The 18,745-nt window shown below is 41.6% G+C and overlaps 1 protein-coding gene across 3 annotated transcripts in view; it reads right to left on the bottom strand.

Moving 5' to 3' along the window:
* Positions 1 to 18,745, bottom strand: part of EEF2K (eukaryotic elongation factor 2 kinase) — a 162,512-nt gene that overhangs the window by 77,428 nt on the left and 66,339 nt on the right. For 2 of the 3 annotated variants that reach the window (XM_089674796.1, XM_089674798.1), the window contains exon 3: positions 2,792 to 2,842. The exons of the other annotated variant lie outside the window; for it this stretch is intronic. In XM_089674796.1, coding sequence (XP_089530922.1) covers positions 2,792 to 2,842 — 51 coding nt within the window. The remainder of the gene's footprint in view (positions 1 to 2,791; positions 2,843 to 18,745) is intronic. 3 annotated transcript variants of the gene reach the window in all.

Raw genomic sequence — 18,745 nt, 5'->3', positions numbered from 1 at the left:
AATTTGCCTCAGTAATTAACGTGAGTTCGGGTTTTAAAGGGATGCGACGGCAACCCTAGGTGATCTGCTGGAGGAGATATTGCTTTGTAATCTGTAAAGGCTGATAAAGAAATGCTCTGGGAATAAATGGTTAACAAAGAAAGCAATGCATGGGTCTGTTAATTGCCTATGATGTGTATCTATACATATTGGGCAGCAAATGTACTTTGAGATTTGTTCTAACCAACCAAATATCCCTTTCTCTCAGAATTTACAAATACAAATTTGTCTGTCCATACAAGTGTGTATGGACAGACAAATTTGCCAATAGATAGAAAAATAGAACCAGACAGGGATACCCAATCTACTGCAAAAGAAAGAAAAAAAACCAATGGGGAGATTAACAACTGCACTCTAATGGCACAATCACAGTCACTGCAAACAACAATTTTTACCTATATGTATCTGAAAGGATAAGGATCTTCCTTGTCTGAAACATGCAATTTCAGAAACTTCAATATAAGGAGTAATTGTGACTCCTACAATTCTTTGAGTTTTAGAACACAATGATGCCAACCAGAATGGAATACTTTACCCACCGGTCTTTTGCTCCCCATTCTAACTGCAGTGTTGAAGTGAACCTGGGGAGGGGAGGACGAATTGTAAAGTCCCTACACAGGTTAGCTGGCAACAACCAGTCCCAACATGTTAGCTGGCAACAACCAGGTTAGCTGGCAACAACCAGTCCCAACTATAGAGCCTCTAAACCTAGTAAAGTGTGTAAAGCAGATAACAGCAAAGCTTTGCACTTTATTGGATAGTAAGACAGCCCATCAGCCCAAGTGACACAGCAATAACAAACCACAATCAATGAAATGGGGAGAACCGGATCCACCAATCTCAGGGATGTTCATTTCCTATCGACCAATGCCCAGGACATGCAGTTCCGGCACCGGGCAAGAAGTATTTTTTTACATTTAGCCCTGTTGCGAGCAAGCAGCAGGGTTTAGAGCTCTCTTGTAAAAGCAATCTTAGCAGCTAACTAGCCACTGGATCACTTGTACAAGCAGCAGGAGGGGATAGTTCCCCCCTCCCGCCACCTTCCACGGGCTGTCCCGTCCCACTGGGACACGCGAACGATCAACTGGCATTTCCGCTGGCTGATCATAAAGGCGCACAAAGATTAGAAACAGGAAAGAGATCAGCATACATCACTTCCGGTTTCCCTGGATGTAAATGGCACCATTTTCAGAAATGGAAAGCATTGAAGTGATCAAATACTTTTAAAGGGCAGAGGAGGGATCGGGGATCTTTATGATCCCAGATCTCTCTATACAGAGTACCTGTCACTACTTATTGCTGTCACAGAGCATGTTTATAGCCGTTGTGACAGCAATAACCGTGATAAAAAAAAAAAAAACTAAAGCGACAGTGTAAAAAACAAATTGAAAAAAGAAAATTCAAAAAACACCCCTGTCCTTTGTGCTCACCATCAAAGGCAAACACACATATCGGTCCCATGTGAGGTATCACCGCAAAGTCAGATCATGGGCAGTAATTTTAGCACCAGACCTCCTGTGTAAAATTGGTAACCTGTAAAGGCTTTTAAAGCGTTGCGTATGGATTGTATAATGTATGTTGTTTGCAGGTTGTTGCTTGGGTTTGTGCAATTTTAAAACATAACATGTTTGGTATCTATTTACTCAGCATAACATCTTTTATATTTTACAAAAATATTGGTCTCTGTATTGTTTTTTTTTTTTTGCATTAAAATTCAAAAAAGTGTATCTTTTCCAATAAAATTGCATTTGAAAAACCATTGTGCAAATACAGTGTGAAATAAAAAATTGCAACACCCACCAATTTATTCTCCAGGGCCTCTGCTTTAAAAAAAAGCATATAATGTTTGGGGGTTTTAAGAAATTCTTTAGCAGAAGATAAAAAATATTAAAAAGTCGCCAAAAAAGCCCAGTACAAAACATCAACCTTTTATATTTTCCATCTTGGTAAACAAAAATGTTTCTTATCAGGACATGTTAATTGTCACAATGGACAAGTAGATTGGGACCTCGATTTAGTCCCTTGGACCAGTAAATTTCTATATATAATTCCACACCCATAAACGTGGTCAACATTTCCATTATAAAGCACCTTTGCGTGTCAGAGGTCCTTGGGTGCTCTTCTGAAGATTGAAGACAATGTTTGAGTATCTAAAGGTACTAGTTTAAAAGGCTTTTTTCTTTGCCCAAATAAAAAAAAAAAACACATAAATAAATATATACTTGTAGGGCAACGTATGAACGCATTGTGAGGCTTTTTTCTATCTACAGTATAATGTCTCAGGAATATCCTACTTCACAAAATGGAATGCCAATAATTGAACAGCAGCCAACTCAACTGAGAACGGGACAAGATGATGATATAGTAAGTCACATGATTAGCCATAATTGTTGCTTTGAAAATAAAAATTGAGGAATACATGGAACCCATGAACACGACACAATTTCACAGCTCCCAGCACCACAATGAACAGTGAAATGTATGGTAAAATGAAGAATGCAATTTATGTTCTGCATTAGGCAGGGTACAGCAGAGATTAATGCATACAAGGCTGCCATTCTCTGTGCTTAGAATAAAAATAAAATACAGGTGATAAAAGAATAAATGTATATCAAATATACTTTAATTAGAATGCATCGATTAATTTTAAAAAAGGAATAAAAAGCAGTAAACAACACAGAGAATGGGGAACATATACTCCTAGGACGTGTTATAGAGCGGACATAATAAACAATGATCAAATAACACATACCCGACCTCGCTCAGTCAAGCAGCCATGCTTATTATTGTGGTGTTTGTCACTCTAGAAATGCACGAAAAGTATTAATGAACCATCACCCAAATCAAACTGCAACACTCACATACAAAGCACAGAACACAACTAATTAAGAGTGCATAATAACATGCATAAATTCCAGCGATTCCACGTTGCTCACTTGCAGCCAATCTGCTTCAGGTAGACTGATACAGAACAGTCACGGAAATGTAGTTGCAATAGGAAGCGATTAGTGGAATATATAATTATATTATTTAATTTAACCTACACATGGTTTATGCAGAGTTTCATTCAGTGCAAGGCAAATGGAGGTCAACTAGCATTGCAAGGAATATCCATTGAACACTATGGGAAATTTCGAGGGCAGTGTACAGCAATGGTGAATCATCTACATCAGGGGTCTCCAAACTTTCGAAACAAAGGGCCAGTGTACTACCCTTTAAAATATTAGGGGGGCCGGACTGTGCCCAGAGGAAGTAGAAAATGCCCTGGCATCGGTGGGAGCAAACAACGACATAGGCTTGGTGGTTAGTGGGAGTAAATAAAAATGAAATTATTGGTGTCAGTTGGAGAATTAGTACACAGTCTATGGTGTCAGTGGGAGGAATAGTACCCCATTGATGATGTCAGTGGGAGGAATAGTGCCTTGTCTTTGGTGTTATTGGAAGAAATAGTACCTCATATCAGTGGAAGGAATAGTTCCTCAAGAGCCAGATAAAGGCAAGCAAAGGGCCACATCTGGCCCTCGGGCCACAGTCTGGAGACCCCTGATCTACATGGTGACAAGTAAGCCCCAGGAACAGGTCATGATTTATAGTGAAGCGTCCATTGCACTGTCAAAACTCAGCTCAAAAAACATTGATGAAAACAACAACAAAACATATACTGATTTTTTTTTTTCGTTTTTGTATCTATAATGGTACAGCAGTTTTCATTATTAACTCAGATTAATGGATACCTTTACCTGGCTATTATAATTTCAGTCCATCGTCGTTTGTATAAAAATGGGTTAGACACTTGGAGGCTGATTTAATAAAATGAACTGGGGATCCACAAACAAAACACTAAAATTTAGATTTGATGGTGAGAAATTAGTTCTACATCCAGAAAAAAAAACAAAAAAAAAAAAACACAAACTCCATGGGCTCCATGAATCATCATTTTGTTAGAAATTGCCCTGCAGATTATGACAGGAGTTGAAAGTTAATATCTCAAAGCTTGTACAAGCATTAACTGCTATGGGCATGTCATTCAACTTGTTGAGGCTTGCAGAGTTTTCTCACTTAGTAAATGCTGTTCTAAGCACAAACAACAACTACCTTTGAAATGGTTTTTAACAATGCATATCGCATAAGAGAATAAAACATCTCAAAAGGTGTGAAAGCTGATAATGAGGGACTGTTTACAGGTCAGAGATATTGTAAGTAGCACCTATCTACCACCACTCAACGGTTTTCTTTGGAGTCACCTGAAGTCAGTAGTTTATCAGCCCAGGACAATTGTTGCACTAAAGGCTTGTTCACACTTGCAACTCCCCAAAGGCACACACAAAAAAAAATTGTTTTTATGTGTCCTGTTCACACTTGACCTCTGAAATCTGCAACAGATCTGTTTGCCACTGCAGCTCACCTTCAGCTCTGTTTCTCTGTGTTCCTATGCACTCCCCCAAAAAAGTGCATAGAAATCCATAAATGTCACACATTGTTAAAAAAAAAAAAGTTGAAACTTTGGTAAAGGAACTGCTGGCCAGAACAGACACTTCCTGCACAGTAAAACAAGACTGTTTACCATGTGGGAAGTGTGAACCAGAAATAAAGAAGTAAATGATCTCTGCATGTATCATCAGTTTTGCTACATTAAGCAATGTTCAACTTTCTTGGATTCACTGTATATACATATGCTGCAAACTCCAAGGCCAACAATTTGAGCAGTTAGTGGAATAAAACTCTTACCTATGGATAAAGGCTTTGGGACGGCTGTCCATAAGATTTAGGAGTGCATAAGGGAATGTTTGACCATTCTTTCAGAAGCACATTTGTGAGGTCAGGCACTGATGTCGGATGAGAAGGCCTGGATCACAGTCTCCTCTCTAATTCATCCCAATGGTGTTGAGGTCAGGACTTGTGCATGTCTTTATGGACCTTGCTTTGTGCACTGGTGTGCGGTCATGTTGGAACAGGAAGGGGCCATCTTCAAACTGTTCCCAAAAAGTTGGGAGCATGAAATTATCCAAAATGTCTTGGTATGCCGTCGCCTTAAGAGTTCCCTTCACTGGAACTAGGGGGCCAAGACTAACCCCTGAAAAACAACCTCACACCATAATCCCCCCTTCACCAAGCTTTACACTTTGCACAATGCCGTCAGGCAAGTACCGTGCTCCTTGCAACCATCAAACCCAGAGCTGTCCATCGGATTGCCAGACAGAGAAGCTAGATTTGTCACTCTAGAGAACATGTCTCCAATGCTCTAGAGTCCAGTGGCAGCGTGCTTTACACCACTGCATCCAATACTTTGCATTACACTTGGTGATGTAAGGTTTGGATGCAGCTGCTCAGCCATGGAAACCCATTCAATGAAGCTCTCTACACACTCTTGTTGTGCTAATCTGAAGGTCACATTAGGTTTGGAGGTCTTTAGATATTGACTCTGCCGAGAGTTGGTGACTTCTGCTCACTGTGCACTTCAGCATGCGCTGACCCCGCTCTGTAATTTTTTGTAGCTGAGTTGCTGCTGTTCCCAGTTGCTTCCACTTTGTTATAATACCACTAACAGTTGACCGTGGAATACTTAGTAGCAAGGAAATTTCATGAATGGACTTATTGTACAGATGGCAACCTACCACACACAGTACCACACTTGAATTAACTGATCTCCTCAGAGAGACCCATTCTTTCACAAATGTTTGTAGAAGCAGTCTGCATGCCTGGGTGCTTGATTTTATACACCTGTGGCCATGGAGGTGATTGGAACACCTAAATCCAATTATTTGGAGGGGTATCCCAATACTTTTGGCAATATATATATACTGTAGATATATACACACATACGAGATATATATATTTATTAGGTAGTACAATGGCTTAGTGGTTAGCACTTCTGCCTTGCAGCACTGGGGTCATCACTTTAGATACCGACCAGTAGACTACCTACATGGGGTCTATATGTTCTACTCAGGTACTTCCAAACTCCAAGGACATGCTGATAGGTTAACTGGCTCCTGTCTTAACTGGCTCCTGTCTAAATAGGCCCTAGTATGCATCTGCATGGAGGATAGGAATCTTAGATTGTAAGCTCCTTGAGGGCGGGGACTGATATAAATGTAGATTATGTATAAGCATTGCATTAATTGTTAGCACTATATAAATGCCTGTCATCAATAATAATAATAAACATAAAGGCCTTGTTTACATGAGATGTACATACCTGTATGCCTGTGGAGGGCTGAGTTTACCCACACAGGGATGCACAAGTGTTCACTGCACCCTCGTGCTGCCAGTCCCATTGCTGTCAATAGGGATGCAACAGCTGCAGAACACAGACACTGCCCCCCATTATACTTTCCCTGCACATAGACAGGATGTGTTCGGGGGGCCATGTACCTGCATGGATGTCACAATGGAAGCAGCGGTTGTGCCGTGGTTGTGCCTGACTGTGTCCCAATTGACAGCTACATGGGACCATACACCTGTGCATACCTGTGTGGGTAAACATGGTACTCCATAGGTGTATGGGTATGTACGCCCCGTGTACATGAGACCTTAGTATGTTAAATATTGCAATGACAGGTAGACAGATACTAAAGCACAATCAGAATTGCTGTTTTATCTGCAGTGATATAAAGCCGTGAACCATTCAAATGTCAAGGCAAACAATGAAATATTCTAGGACAGATGCTTCTGACGGCTCACTGTTTTCACTGCTATTACATCTCTTGTTTATATTTTTCTAGGAATAATTTCAGCATGGAATTACACAGCTGTATATTCCTGTAGGGAGCATAGGACTTCAAACAATATGACTCCCTGCACCGCTTCCCTGCCAAGTGCTCAGTGTACCATGAAACGTCCGGCTGCCTCTGCTTCTTCATGTATTTTGTTTCACAATTATTTGCTTTGTTGCTTCATTTGCTGCCTGCAGACTGATTATAGCTGCCCTGCTAGTCTTTCAGAAACAATTGTGCTTTCTCTGGGTAAGTAAAACTCTGGAGGTCTTTGGTATCTTTCTATCCCATGTGCCCTGACCATCCTCAACACAGAATTAAACTACCGTATTTGCCGGCGTATAAGACGACCCCCTACTTTTCCTGCTAAAATGTAGTGTTTGGGCTATACTCGCCGTATAAGACTACCCCTCTTCCAATGCACAACAGTGGGAGGAATAATGCCCCATCATTGTTGTCAGTGGGAGGAATAGTGCCGCATCATTGGTATTAGTGGCAGGAATAGTGCCCCATCATTGGTATCAGTGGGGGGAATAGGTGCCCCATCATTGGTATCAGTGGCAGGAATAGTGCCCCATCATTTGTATCAGTGGGAGGAATAGTGCCCCATCATTGGTATCAGTGGCAGGAATACTGCCCCATCATTAGTATCAGTGGGGGGAATAGTGCCCCATCATTGGTATCAGTGGCAGGAATAGTGCCCCATCATTAGTATCAGTGGGGGGAATAGTGCCCCATCATTGGTGTCAGTGGGAGGAATAGTGTCCCAACATTGGTGTCAGTGGGAGGAATGGTGTCCCATCATTGGTGTCAGTGGGGGGTGGAATAGTGCCCCATCATTGGTGTCAGTGGGGGGTGGAATAGTGCCCCATCATTGGTGTCAGTGGGGGGGGGGAATAGTGCCCCATCGTTGGTGTCAGTGGGGGGGGGGGAATAGTGTCCCATCGTTGGTGTCAGTGGGGGGGAGAAATAGTGCCCCATCGGTGGTCTCAGTGGGAGGAATAGTGCTCCATCATTGGTATCAGTGACACCAATGATGGGGCACTATTCCTCCCACTGACACCAATTACACTTGCTGACCCTGTTCTAGTATGGTGCTGCTGCAGCCAGCATATGTGGTTGCAGCAGCACCTCTACACTGAACACTTACCTGCTGCTCCTGCACTCGATTTTCGCGGGGCCGCTCGGCTCCGCCCCCTCGCCGGAGCCGAGCAGCCGTGCGAACATCCAGTGGCCGAACTGAAGGAGCAGCCACGCTTCCTGGACCGGATCGTCGTGAGACCGGAGCCAGGTAAGAAACAGCCCCTGCCCACCCCTGTACTTAGTGTCCCTTCCATTGGAAGGGGGGGGCGGCGGTGGCACCGCGCCGCCCCCCCCCTAAAAAGTGTCAGTATGCCGTATACCGGCGTATAAGATGACCTCCGACTTTTGAGAAGATTTTCAAGGGGTAAAAAGTCATCTTATACGGTATATCTTATAATCTACAAAAGATGTATTATATTGCAGCTTTCCAATCCTAGATGTGGTGGCTGCATCCATTTTCTTTTTTAGGCTTTATTCCACTTGGCTATCTGGCCAGTAAGTCTGTTATTTTTTTAGCTTCCTTTACCAGACCAATCTGTCCAGCAAGAGTGTGAGGCAGGCCATAAATTATGCAATTTTCTTTCCTCCCACCATGGGTAGAAGAAAAAGAAAATTACTCAATTCCCCATCAACAAAATCAGTGTTGATGGGGAATCCTTCCCACAGCGCTTTCTGTTCTGTTTGCAGGAAGCCTTCCCCACTGGCAGAACACAATGATCACTGCTGGCAGCTACAGCCACTGGCAGTGATGGCATGAAAAAATTTGACAGGCTGGTTTTACTAAAATTAATGGATCAACTTCAATACAACCAGCCTGCCCATACATGGATCAAATCTCACTGACTAAGCCACTGTGCAACATTAACCTATAAAATGTACATGCCTTAAAGCTGTATTAAACCCAAACACAAAAATAGAATATGTTGCAGCTTACCAATCATTAGATGTGGTGGCTCCATTAGTTTTATTTCTTTAGGCTTTTTTCCCCCTCTCTTTTTACCTGGTGATCTAGTCAGTTACACACCTCCTGTATTAGAGTGTCTACACTCACAATGAAGAGAGACAGCCTTGGGAAGCAGCATTTTCAATCTGGGGGAAGGGTAATGTTCGGTGTATTTGTAGGTTTAGATACACTAACAAACACCTTGAAGCCAAACCTACAGTTATTTTATAAGCAGTTACAACAACAGTTTTTTTTTGGAATAAAGATTTTAAAGTACAGCGGGGAAAATAATTATTTGATCCCCTGCAGATTTTTTAAGTTTACAAAGAAATGAAGGGTAATTTGTATCATTGGTGTACTTTAAATAGAGACATAATATCAACCAAAAATCCAGTAAAAAAAAAACACATGACACAAAGGGTATTAATTGAGTTGCAGTTCACTGAGTAAAATAAGTATTTGATCCCCTACCAACCAACCATAATTCTGGTTCCCACAGACTGGCTATGTGCTCATGTGGTACACAGATTAGTCCTGTCAATTTAGGAAGATGCTCCTAACAAAAACTTGTAATGTGTATAAAAGACACCTGTCCACATAATCTCATTCTTCCTCACCATCATGGGCAAGAGCAAAGAACTGTCAAATGACCCCAGGGACAAGATTGTAGACCTGCACAAGGCTATAATGGGCTACAAGACCATTGTCAAGAAGCTTGGTGAGAAGGAGACAACTGTTGGTGTGATTATTCGCAAATGGAAGAAATATAAAATAACCATCAATCGCCCTTGGTCTGGAGCTCCATGCAAGATTTCACCTCATGGGGTAAGGATGAATATGAGAAACGTGAGGGATCAGCCCAGAACTACACAGAAGGAGCTTGTGAATGATCTGAAGGTAGTTGGGATCAGTCATCAAACAGACCATTGGTAACACAATACGCCACCACAGGTTGAAATCCTTCAGTGTCCGCAAGGTCCCACTCCTGAAGAAAGCCTGTCTGAAGTTTGCCAATAAACATCTAAATGATTCAGAGAAGGATTGGGAGAAAGTACAGTAGTTGATGAGACCAAAATTGGGCTCTTTGGCATTAACTCGACTTGCCGTGATTGGAGGAAGAAAAATGCTGAATATGGGCCTAAGAAAACTATCCCTACAGTCAAGCACGGAAGTGGAAGCATTATGCTTTGGGGCGGTTTCTCTGCTAAAAGTAAAGGCTGACTTTGCCGCATTACGGGGCCAATGGACGGGGCCATGTATTGTAAAATCTTGGTTGAGAACCTTCTTTCCTCAGCCAGAACACTGAAGATAGGTCATGGATGGATCTTCTAGCATGACAATGACCAAAAACATATTACTAAGACAACAAAGGAGTGGCTCAAGAAGAAGCACATTAAGGTCAAGGAGTGGCCTAGCCGGTCTCCAGACCTTAATACTATAGAACATTTATGGAGGGAGCTGAAAATTCAAGTTGCCAAGGGGCAGCAAAGATACTTTTAGGATTTAGAGAAGGTATGTAAAGAAGAGTTGACCTAAATCCCTCCTGAGAAATGTGCAAACCTGGTAAGTCCGGTTTTGCTTGGGGATCAAATACTTATTTTACTCACTGAACTGCAACTCAATTTATAACATTTGTATCATGTGTTTTTTTCTGTTTTCTAGGTTGATATTCTGTCTCTGTCATTTAAAATACGCCTATGATAAAAATTATAGACCCTTCATTTCTTTGTAAGTGGGCAAACTTACAAAAGCTGCAGGGGATCAAATACCGTATTTTTCGCTCCATAAGACGCACCTAGGTTTTAGAGGAGAAAAACATGGAAAAAAATATTCTGAACCAATGGACTGCAGACATAGTACAGGAGATGACCAGAGACTGCGGACATAGTACAGGGATGACCAGAGACTGCGGACACAGTACAGGAGATGACCAGAGACTGCGGACACAGTACAGGAGATGACCAGAGACTGCGGACACAGTACAGGAGATGACCAGAGACTGCGGACACAGTACAGGAGATGACCAGAGACTGCGGACACAGTACAGGAGATGACCAGAGACTGCGGACACAGTACAGGAGATGACCAGAGACTGCGGACACAGTACATGAGATGACCAGAGACTGCGGACACAGTACATGAGATGACCAGAGACTGCGGACACAGTACATGAGATGACCAGAGACTGCGGACACGGTACAAGAGATGACCAGAGACTGCGGACACGGTACAGGAGATGACCAGAGACTGCGGACACGGTACAGGAGATGACCAGAGACTGCGGACACGGTACAGGAGATGACCAGAGACTGCGGACACGGTACAGGAGATGACCAGAGACTGCGGACACGGTACAGGAGATGACCAGAGACTGCGGACACGGTACAGGAGATGACCAGAGACTGCGGACACGGTACAGGAGATGACCAGAGACTGCGGACACGGTACAGAAGATGACCAGAGACTGCGAACACGGTACAGGAGATGATCAGAGACTGCGGACACGGTACAGGGGATGACCAGAGACTGCGGACACGGTACAGGGGATGACCAGAGACTGCGGACACGGTACAGGAGATGACCAGAGACTGCGGACACGGTACAGGGGATGACCAGAAACTGCGGACATGGTACAGGGGATGACCAGAGACTGCGTACACAGTACAGGAGATGACCAGAGACTGCGGACACGGTACAGGGGATGACCAGAGACTGTGGACACAGTACAGGGGATGGCCAGAGACTGCGGACACGGTACAGGGGATGACCAGAGACTGTGGACACGGTACAGGGGATGACCAGAGACTGCGGACGTAGTACAGGGGATGACCAGAAACTGTGGACGTAGTACAGGAGATGACCATAAACTGTGGACGTAGTACAGGGGATGACCAGAAATTGCGGACACAGTACAGGAGATGACCAGACACTGCGGATGTACAGTAGTACAGGGGATGACCAGAGACTGCGGACAGTTATTTATTTTAGTGCTACTAAGTTTTTAATTTATATTTTTATGGATGATGCTCGGCTAACAGAGTGAAAAATTATTATTACTATTATACAAGATTTATATAGTGCCAACAGTTTGTGCAGAACTTTACAACATGAGGACACTCAATACAGTAACAATACAATTCAATACAGGAGGAATCGGAGAGTCCTGCTCGTTAGAGCTTACAATATATAAGAACATCTATAGCAAGAGGTATTTTTCAAGCTGGATTGGTACCTTTAAAAAAAATCTAAACCCCTTAATTAGAGTTGTTATGGGAACATCCAAAGGTTTGAGCAGATTGTAGAATGCCCTTTGTTGAATCAGAGGCGGTTAGAATAGAGTCAATAGGTGGTTAATTACAATTAGCGTGAGGAACTAATCCTAAAAATTCACCAGAGCGCATTGCAAATAATCACATACAGTCTAATCTAGCAGCTTTCACTGCTAAAGAAGTGATCACAAAGGTCATCACAACCAAGAATTTGAAGAGCGAGCGGTTTTGTCACTCATAGCTGCCAATCAAAATTTTCCTAGTAACAGGCAGGAGAGACTAGAGGACCTCATGCACACTGGAAATTTTAAACATTTGGCATTTTGTTTTTGCCTCTAAACACCCGTACATGTTAGCTTACGTGTCCATGTACACATAGGTGCTTAGAGGAGTTAGGAGGCAGGGGCATTTAGAGGGAGGAAAAAACCCCACTGCCAGCACGTCCAGGAGCAGCAGCGTTTTGTCAGAAAAAACACCTGACACATGTAATTGCGTGGTAGTGCTAGGTGTGTTTACCGTTTTAGAGATAATTCATTTCAGTGGTCAGAATAAATCACTATTCTGGTCAAACAAAATAACTAAAGTGGTTGTAAACCCTTACATATACCCAGTGACCTGACTGGCCTCAGGCGATACACAGAAATTAAACAAATCCTCCTACATAAGTTGTATCTGGTTATCTGCAGTCTTCTCTTTTTTACATCCGTTCAAAGTCCAGAATTTTATAGCTTGTCTGCGAGTTCAGAAAAAAGGGGGCGGAGAGCTGAAATTACGCTACAGAGCTCAGTGAGGAGAGCTCTGAGAGTTGATTGGAGGGAAGGGACACACCCCCTTCCACACAGCTCAAAGGACCAGAGCTGAGGATGTCAATCTGTTGGAAGTCCCTCCCCTGTCACCATTTTTCTCTTGGTGTCAGGAAAACTTGTCAGAAGTGATTCATGCTGATAGCAGAGGAAGGAAGCAGAGGACAGAAATTACACTTAGTGCTCTTAATTGAGACAAGTACACACTATAGAGGGATATGCTTTGTTCATATTTCATATCTGAGGTTTACAACCACTTTAACACCCAAGCGATTGACGTGCCTAAACACGTTATACGCATTTACAAGCATCAAGCATTTTTCTCCCAAAACGCCATTACCAGGAGGAAAGGCATCTAGGAGAGTTGGCCAAAGCATGCAGTGTGTACATGAGGCTTAAAGTGTTACTAAACCCAGGACCCTGCATTCACTATATCTGGTCTCCCACAGTACACACAACATGGAAATGCAATTATTTTAGTAAATATAAACTGCTAAATAACTTTCTCATCGGCAGTTAGAGCAGTTTTGTGACTTCAGCAGATCACTGGTTAAACCTTGTAGGAGGAGTTTTCTTTCTGCTCTAGGAGGATGCAGAACCCCTCAGCTCTGTCTGGACAGTGCTGATTGGCCATGTGATGATCACATACACTCTCCCAAGAAAAAAAAACCTCTCTAGCAATACAAACTCAACTGAGTATGTGGCTATGGCTTCCGTCTGTCTTATCAGGTGGACATTTGAACAAGAGGAGGGACAGAGAAAACAGGATCAAATTGTGATATGGAAAATGTGTGAGTTTAATAATTGAAATAATTGTTTATTTTATAATGTTAAAACCAATAAAAGATATAACAACAACAACAACAAAAAAAGGATCAAAATGGCCTTTTTACACAATGCAGAGGATTAACCGCTTAGGTTCCACAGTGAGTATAACACGCATGCTTTACTGCATATACAGACTGATTTTACTGTTGTGGGTTTAGTAACACTTTAAGGTGTAACAACCTTTATGAGGACATAAACCAAAAGATAATTTTGATAAGAGTTTGGCATAATCAATGCTTGAACTTTAAAGCTGGCCATACTCCATGCTACAGAAAATGCTAAAGATGGTCAGTCTGACCTCTGGACATGGAGGGGTTAGAACCAGAAACAGCCAAGTCAGCACTGGCAGCCTAAAGGTCTCTTTCAATGCAGGCTTCCTTGAGCTTGGGTTCACATATGTGCGGTTTGGTACATCGCATGTGATTCGCACAGGAACCGCAGGATTTCCTGTGCAAATCACATGTGATTTGTGTGCGGTGTGATTGAAGCCATATATTTTGTATGGCTCTAAATCGCAACGCACCAAAAACGTGCAGGACCCTTTTTTTGGTCTGCACTAGAATCGGATCGCATGGCTATTGACACCTATGCGATCTGATTCTGCACATCGCACCACATTTTGCGGACCGCTTTCGGGGTGTTGTTAACATACACACCCGCTGCGGTTCGCATGAACGGGGTGCGATTCTGATGCGGTGCAGAATTTGCACAGAAAATGCTGCGCATTCCACACCGCATCAGTGTGAACCAGGGCTTAAATAGACATTGTTGAGCGTACAACCCAATTCCCTTCTACAATTAAAACCAACTCAGGATTATGCTTGCTTGTGCAGTCACAAATCAATTTTAAATTGGGCAGCTGTACATCAATAAAGCCAGGATAATGCATTACAGATATTTCCAGTGATGTCACTTTCTGTGATCAGAGTCCAAACACCAGGCTGGGAAAACTAGACTGCACACTAGGATGCATTTTGTGATTCAGGCAGTCAGGAGAGGAGATGTAGGAGTGTTCACAGGGTCCGGCCACTGAACTTTAACCTGTGAAGACTGCTGAATGCTGAGATACTGGTTTCAGCTTGATGTATAGAGACCTAATCCTACTCCAAAAACCCAACAGCTTTTTATTATGCATCAGTGACCCTTCTATAACCAGACTAGCTGTTGTAATCAGAAAGAATGAACTTGTACACAAGGGACAAAAAGAATTTAAAAAAAAAAAGCCTTTAAAAGATATTTATTGAAAAAGGTTTTTGTTGAGGATGCAGAACAGGAACATTGTTAAAGCTGAACTCTAGGCACAAAATGTTCATTTAAAGCTAAAAATATAAGCTATTTAAATATATTGCTCAACTGCCTCAAAATCAACTTTGTGTGCACCAATGCCTTTGCGAACCTCGATATGACCTTGTAAAAGTAATGCTGACATCCTCACTGTGCTGCACATAGCCTGTACAGACAGTAGAGTTGTAGGAGGACCCAGCAGACTCCACCCACTAGAGGCTGCCTGCAGAAAACTACAGAAGGGGGCGGAGACAAGACCAGTCAATCTGCACAAGTTGAGAGAGCAGCAGTGGCAGGTCTTTAATATTGAAAGCTCCTGCACAGAGGCAATGTTTTACACTGGGCTACTGCACAGGTTTGGGAGAAATACACAAAACATTCATACAAGGGGCATGTGTATTCAAGTATGAATGACAATTGCGCGGTCATCTAACACTATACCCATATGAATTTTTTAGCATTTTTTTGAGACAGATAACACTTTATTTTGGTGGTCTTTATTCACCACTGGGATTTTTATTTTTTTTTGCTATTTAAATGAAAAAGTCCAAAAATTTTGTAAAAAAAGTGTTTTTCTTATAAAATTTTGCAAATAAACAATCTTTCTTCATAAATCCTGCCCAAAATGTATTCAGCTATCTTTTTAGTAAACAAAAAAATAATAATAATCCAAATTAGTTTATAACCAAAAATTATAATTTTTCTAAATTTGTTTTAAATTTGAAATTTTTTTTAGATTAGTATTTATGTTTTGTTTTTTTTTTAACATATGATCACCCTAGCAGTACTACTTGTGAGGGGTGATGAAGATTTTTTTTTTCTTTTTTTACACCAATTGCTTTTTACACCCATAAAGGCTGCAAAAGCAATCATTACTACCGGTATTTCTCTCTGGCTGCATTCTTACAGCCATTGAGAAATATTGTGAGAGCTGTGATTGGTCACAGCTTGTCACAAGGTACAAGGCTGTTGTGAATAGCCTTGTACCATGTGATCTCTGTGATCATTCACAGATTTCACAAGTAGTAAGCAATGATGTCAGGAAGTGACATCTTATTTACTACTGCTCATGTGATCACTGCTTGGCCAATCAGTGATCACATGAATCGGGACCTCACACAGAGGTCCCGTACAGTTATCTGTGTTCTGCTGTGTCCTCCAGACATAGCGGGTAGCGGATTGTGCTGCTGCGCGCTCCCGGGGAGCGTGCACAGGCAAGTGAATGCGGGTGACGTTTAGAAACGTCAAACCACTTTGGCACTGCTCTCGTCCAGCCCAGGTCTATAAACAGCCGGACAGGAGCAATGCCGAAGCAGGTTGACGTTTCTAAATGTCACCCGCGTTCACTGCCTGAGCGCGCTCGCTGGGAGCGCATGGACCGCAATCCAGTGCCTGCTGTGTCCTCCGGATACAGAGGAACACAGATCACTGTACGGGTTAAATTATGTGATGCTGCCGTTGTTCGTCATCAATGAAAGTACTAGAAACCTGTAAAGTAGGTCACCGTCATATAACTGCCAAGCACATGGAGGGCGACTGGGATGTGGAACAATTTCAAGAGAGAACCTGCAGACACGGGACAGATACCTACATAGTAACCATAACAGTGTCCTATGTAATCTATGTCCCCCTGCATGTTAGTGGAGAAATTTTAATTAAAATCAAGGAGTACAAGAAAAATACTTTAGGAGTCCATGCATTTTGCATTTTTTCTTCAGTCTGTAGAAGCAGCTCTTTGTTAGTCTATGTGTCCATGCATATTAGGAAGTTTAACACAAAAATTTGTGCTAGTAAATAAATATTACAATATACCTGTGAAGAAAATATGATATTATCCATGTAAATAATACTTATAAGTACATAATTAAAAACATTTTTTTTATATATATAAAAAAATGTGTCTATAAACAGTCCAAATTTAAGATGTGTAGTGCACAAAAAAATGTGTGACAATCCACCACCAAAAGCACTAAATAAACTCACCAGAGCTATAAAAAACTGAAGCATATATTGCTCTGGGAGCGGTGGTATTAGCAGAGTAATGAACCACTCATGGATGTGTCTTCAGGGAGTAATATTCTGCAGAACCCAGCTCCAAGCAGACCAATTTCAATGAAGCAATGCTCTATAATCAAATACTACTAAGGAAATCCACTTCTCCAAAAGATCACTTTAATCGGAAGAAATAAAAAAAACTTCATGGTGCAGTATTGTTAAAAAACAGCTTCATTTATTATGCACTCATTGCACTTATCTCAAAGGGTGTCCCAGCCGACACCAGCGTTAGCAGCATATAGGAATCACAGTGAAAACGAACCCAGCCACTCGGCACATGCGCAGTAGATCGCTGGGAAACGTAATGACGTCACATCAATCAAGCCCTAGCGATCTACTGCGCATGTGCCGAGTGGCTGGGTTCGTTTTCACTGTGATTCCTATATGCTGTTAACGCTGGTGTCGGCTGGGACACCCTTTGAGATAAGTGCAATGAGTGCATAATAAATGAAGCTGTTTTTTAACAATACTGCACCATGAAGTTTTTTTATTTCTTCCGATTAAAGTGATCTTTTGGAGAAGTGGATTTCCTTAGTGGTATTTGATTATAGAGCATTGCTTCATTGAAATTGGTCTGCTTGGAGCTGGGTTCTGCAGAATATTACTCCCTGAAGACACATCCATGAATGGTCTATTACTCTGCTAATACCACCGCTCCCAGAGCAATATATGCTTCAGTTTTTTATAGCTCTGGTGAGTTTATTTAGTGCTTTTGGTGGTGGATTGTCACACATTTTTTTGTGCACTTTTCTTCGGATCTGTACTACACATCTTAAATTTGGACTGTTTTTGGACACATTTTTTTATATAAAAAATTTTTTTTTTTAATTATGTACTTATAAGTATTACTTACATGGATAATATTATATTTTCTTTGTTCACAGGTATATTGAAATATTTATTTACTAGCACAAATTATTTTTGTGTTATTTTTCACATTTTATTAATTTATGGTGGATTTTGCAGCTGGTATATCAGTTAGTGACCCACATTTTTCTCTTTCCAAAGGCGCCATTATATTTATTTACTTATATATTAGGAAGTTTACTGGCATATTTTCAGAGGAGCATTTAGAGGAAGAAAAAAAACTCTTCAGAATCGGAGCTTCAGAGGAGTAGGTTTTGGGCAGAAAACCGCTTAACACTCATAAATGTGCCTAAACATGCAGAAACAAGACTTTTTGGAGCGTTTAGAGTTTTCAAGTGTACACTGAAAAATGAGCAGAGGGGAATGTTTTGAAAAAATATGCTTTCAGGTTCCGTGCACACTAGCATTTTTTAAGCTCCTAGAAGCTATTATAAGCATATTTTTTTTCTGCCCCAAGAAGTTAATAATGTTTTCCTGTGTCCATGCACACTACTTTATGCTAGAAGCATTTTTCAAGCTTCAGCGTTTAGGAGCAGAAAAAAAAACAACAACTTGTTTTTGTAGAGCTTTTGGGAACATTTTCCGAATCCTGGCAGAAAAAAAAAAAACGCTTCTAAACACTACTAAAATGCTCCTAACAGCTATTTTCCAGTGTTTTTTTTTTTCTTCGTGTACTGTAAAAACACTAATAAGAAGCAAATGCTCCTAAATGATTCTAATAGGCTACTACAAGCCGGCACAAAAATGCTATTATCAGCGTTTTTCTTCCAGCTTTTTTTGAGCGTATGAAAACCGCTAGTGTGCATGGATCCTTAATGCCCATAAACTCTCAAATTTTGTGCAATGCAAGCCATTATG

The sequence above is a fragment of the Staurois parvus genome, unplaced genomic scaffold (genome assembly GCF_062004578.1).
Source record: "Staurois parvus isolate SC_StPar_1 unplaced genomic scaffold, SC_StPar_1.0 ptg000152l, whole genome shotgun sequence".
NCBI classification, from domain to species: domain Eukaryota; kingdom Metazoa; phylum Chordata; class Amphibia; order Anura; family Ranidae; genus Staurois; species Staurois parvus.
This window is presented reverse-complemented; position numbering and strand designations above follow the sequence as displayed.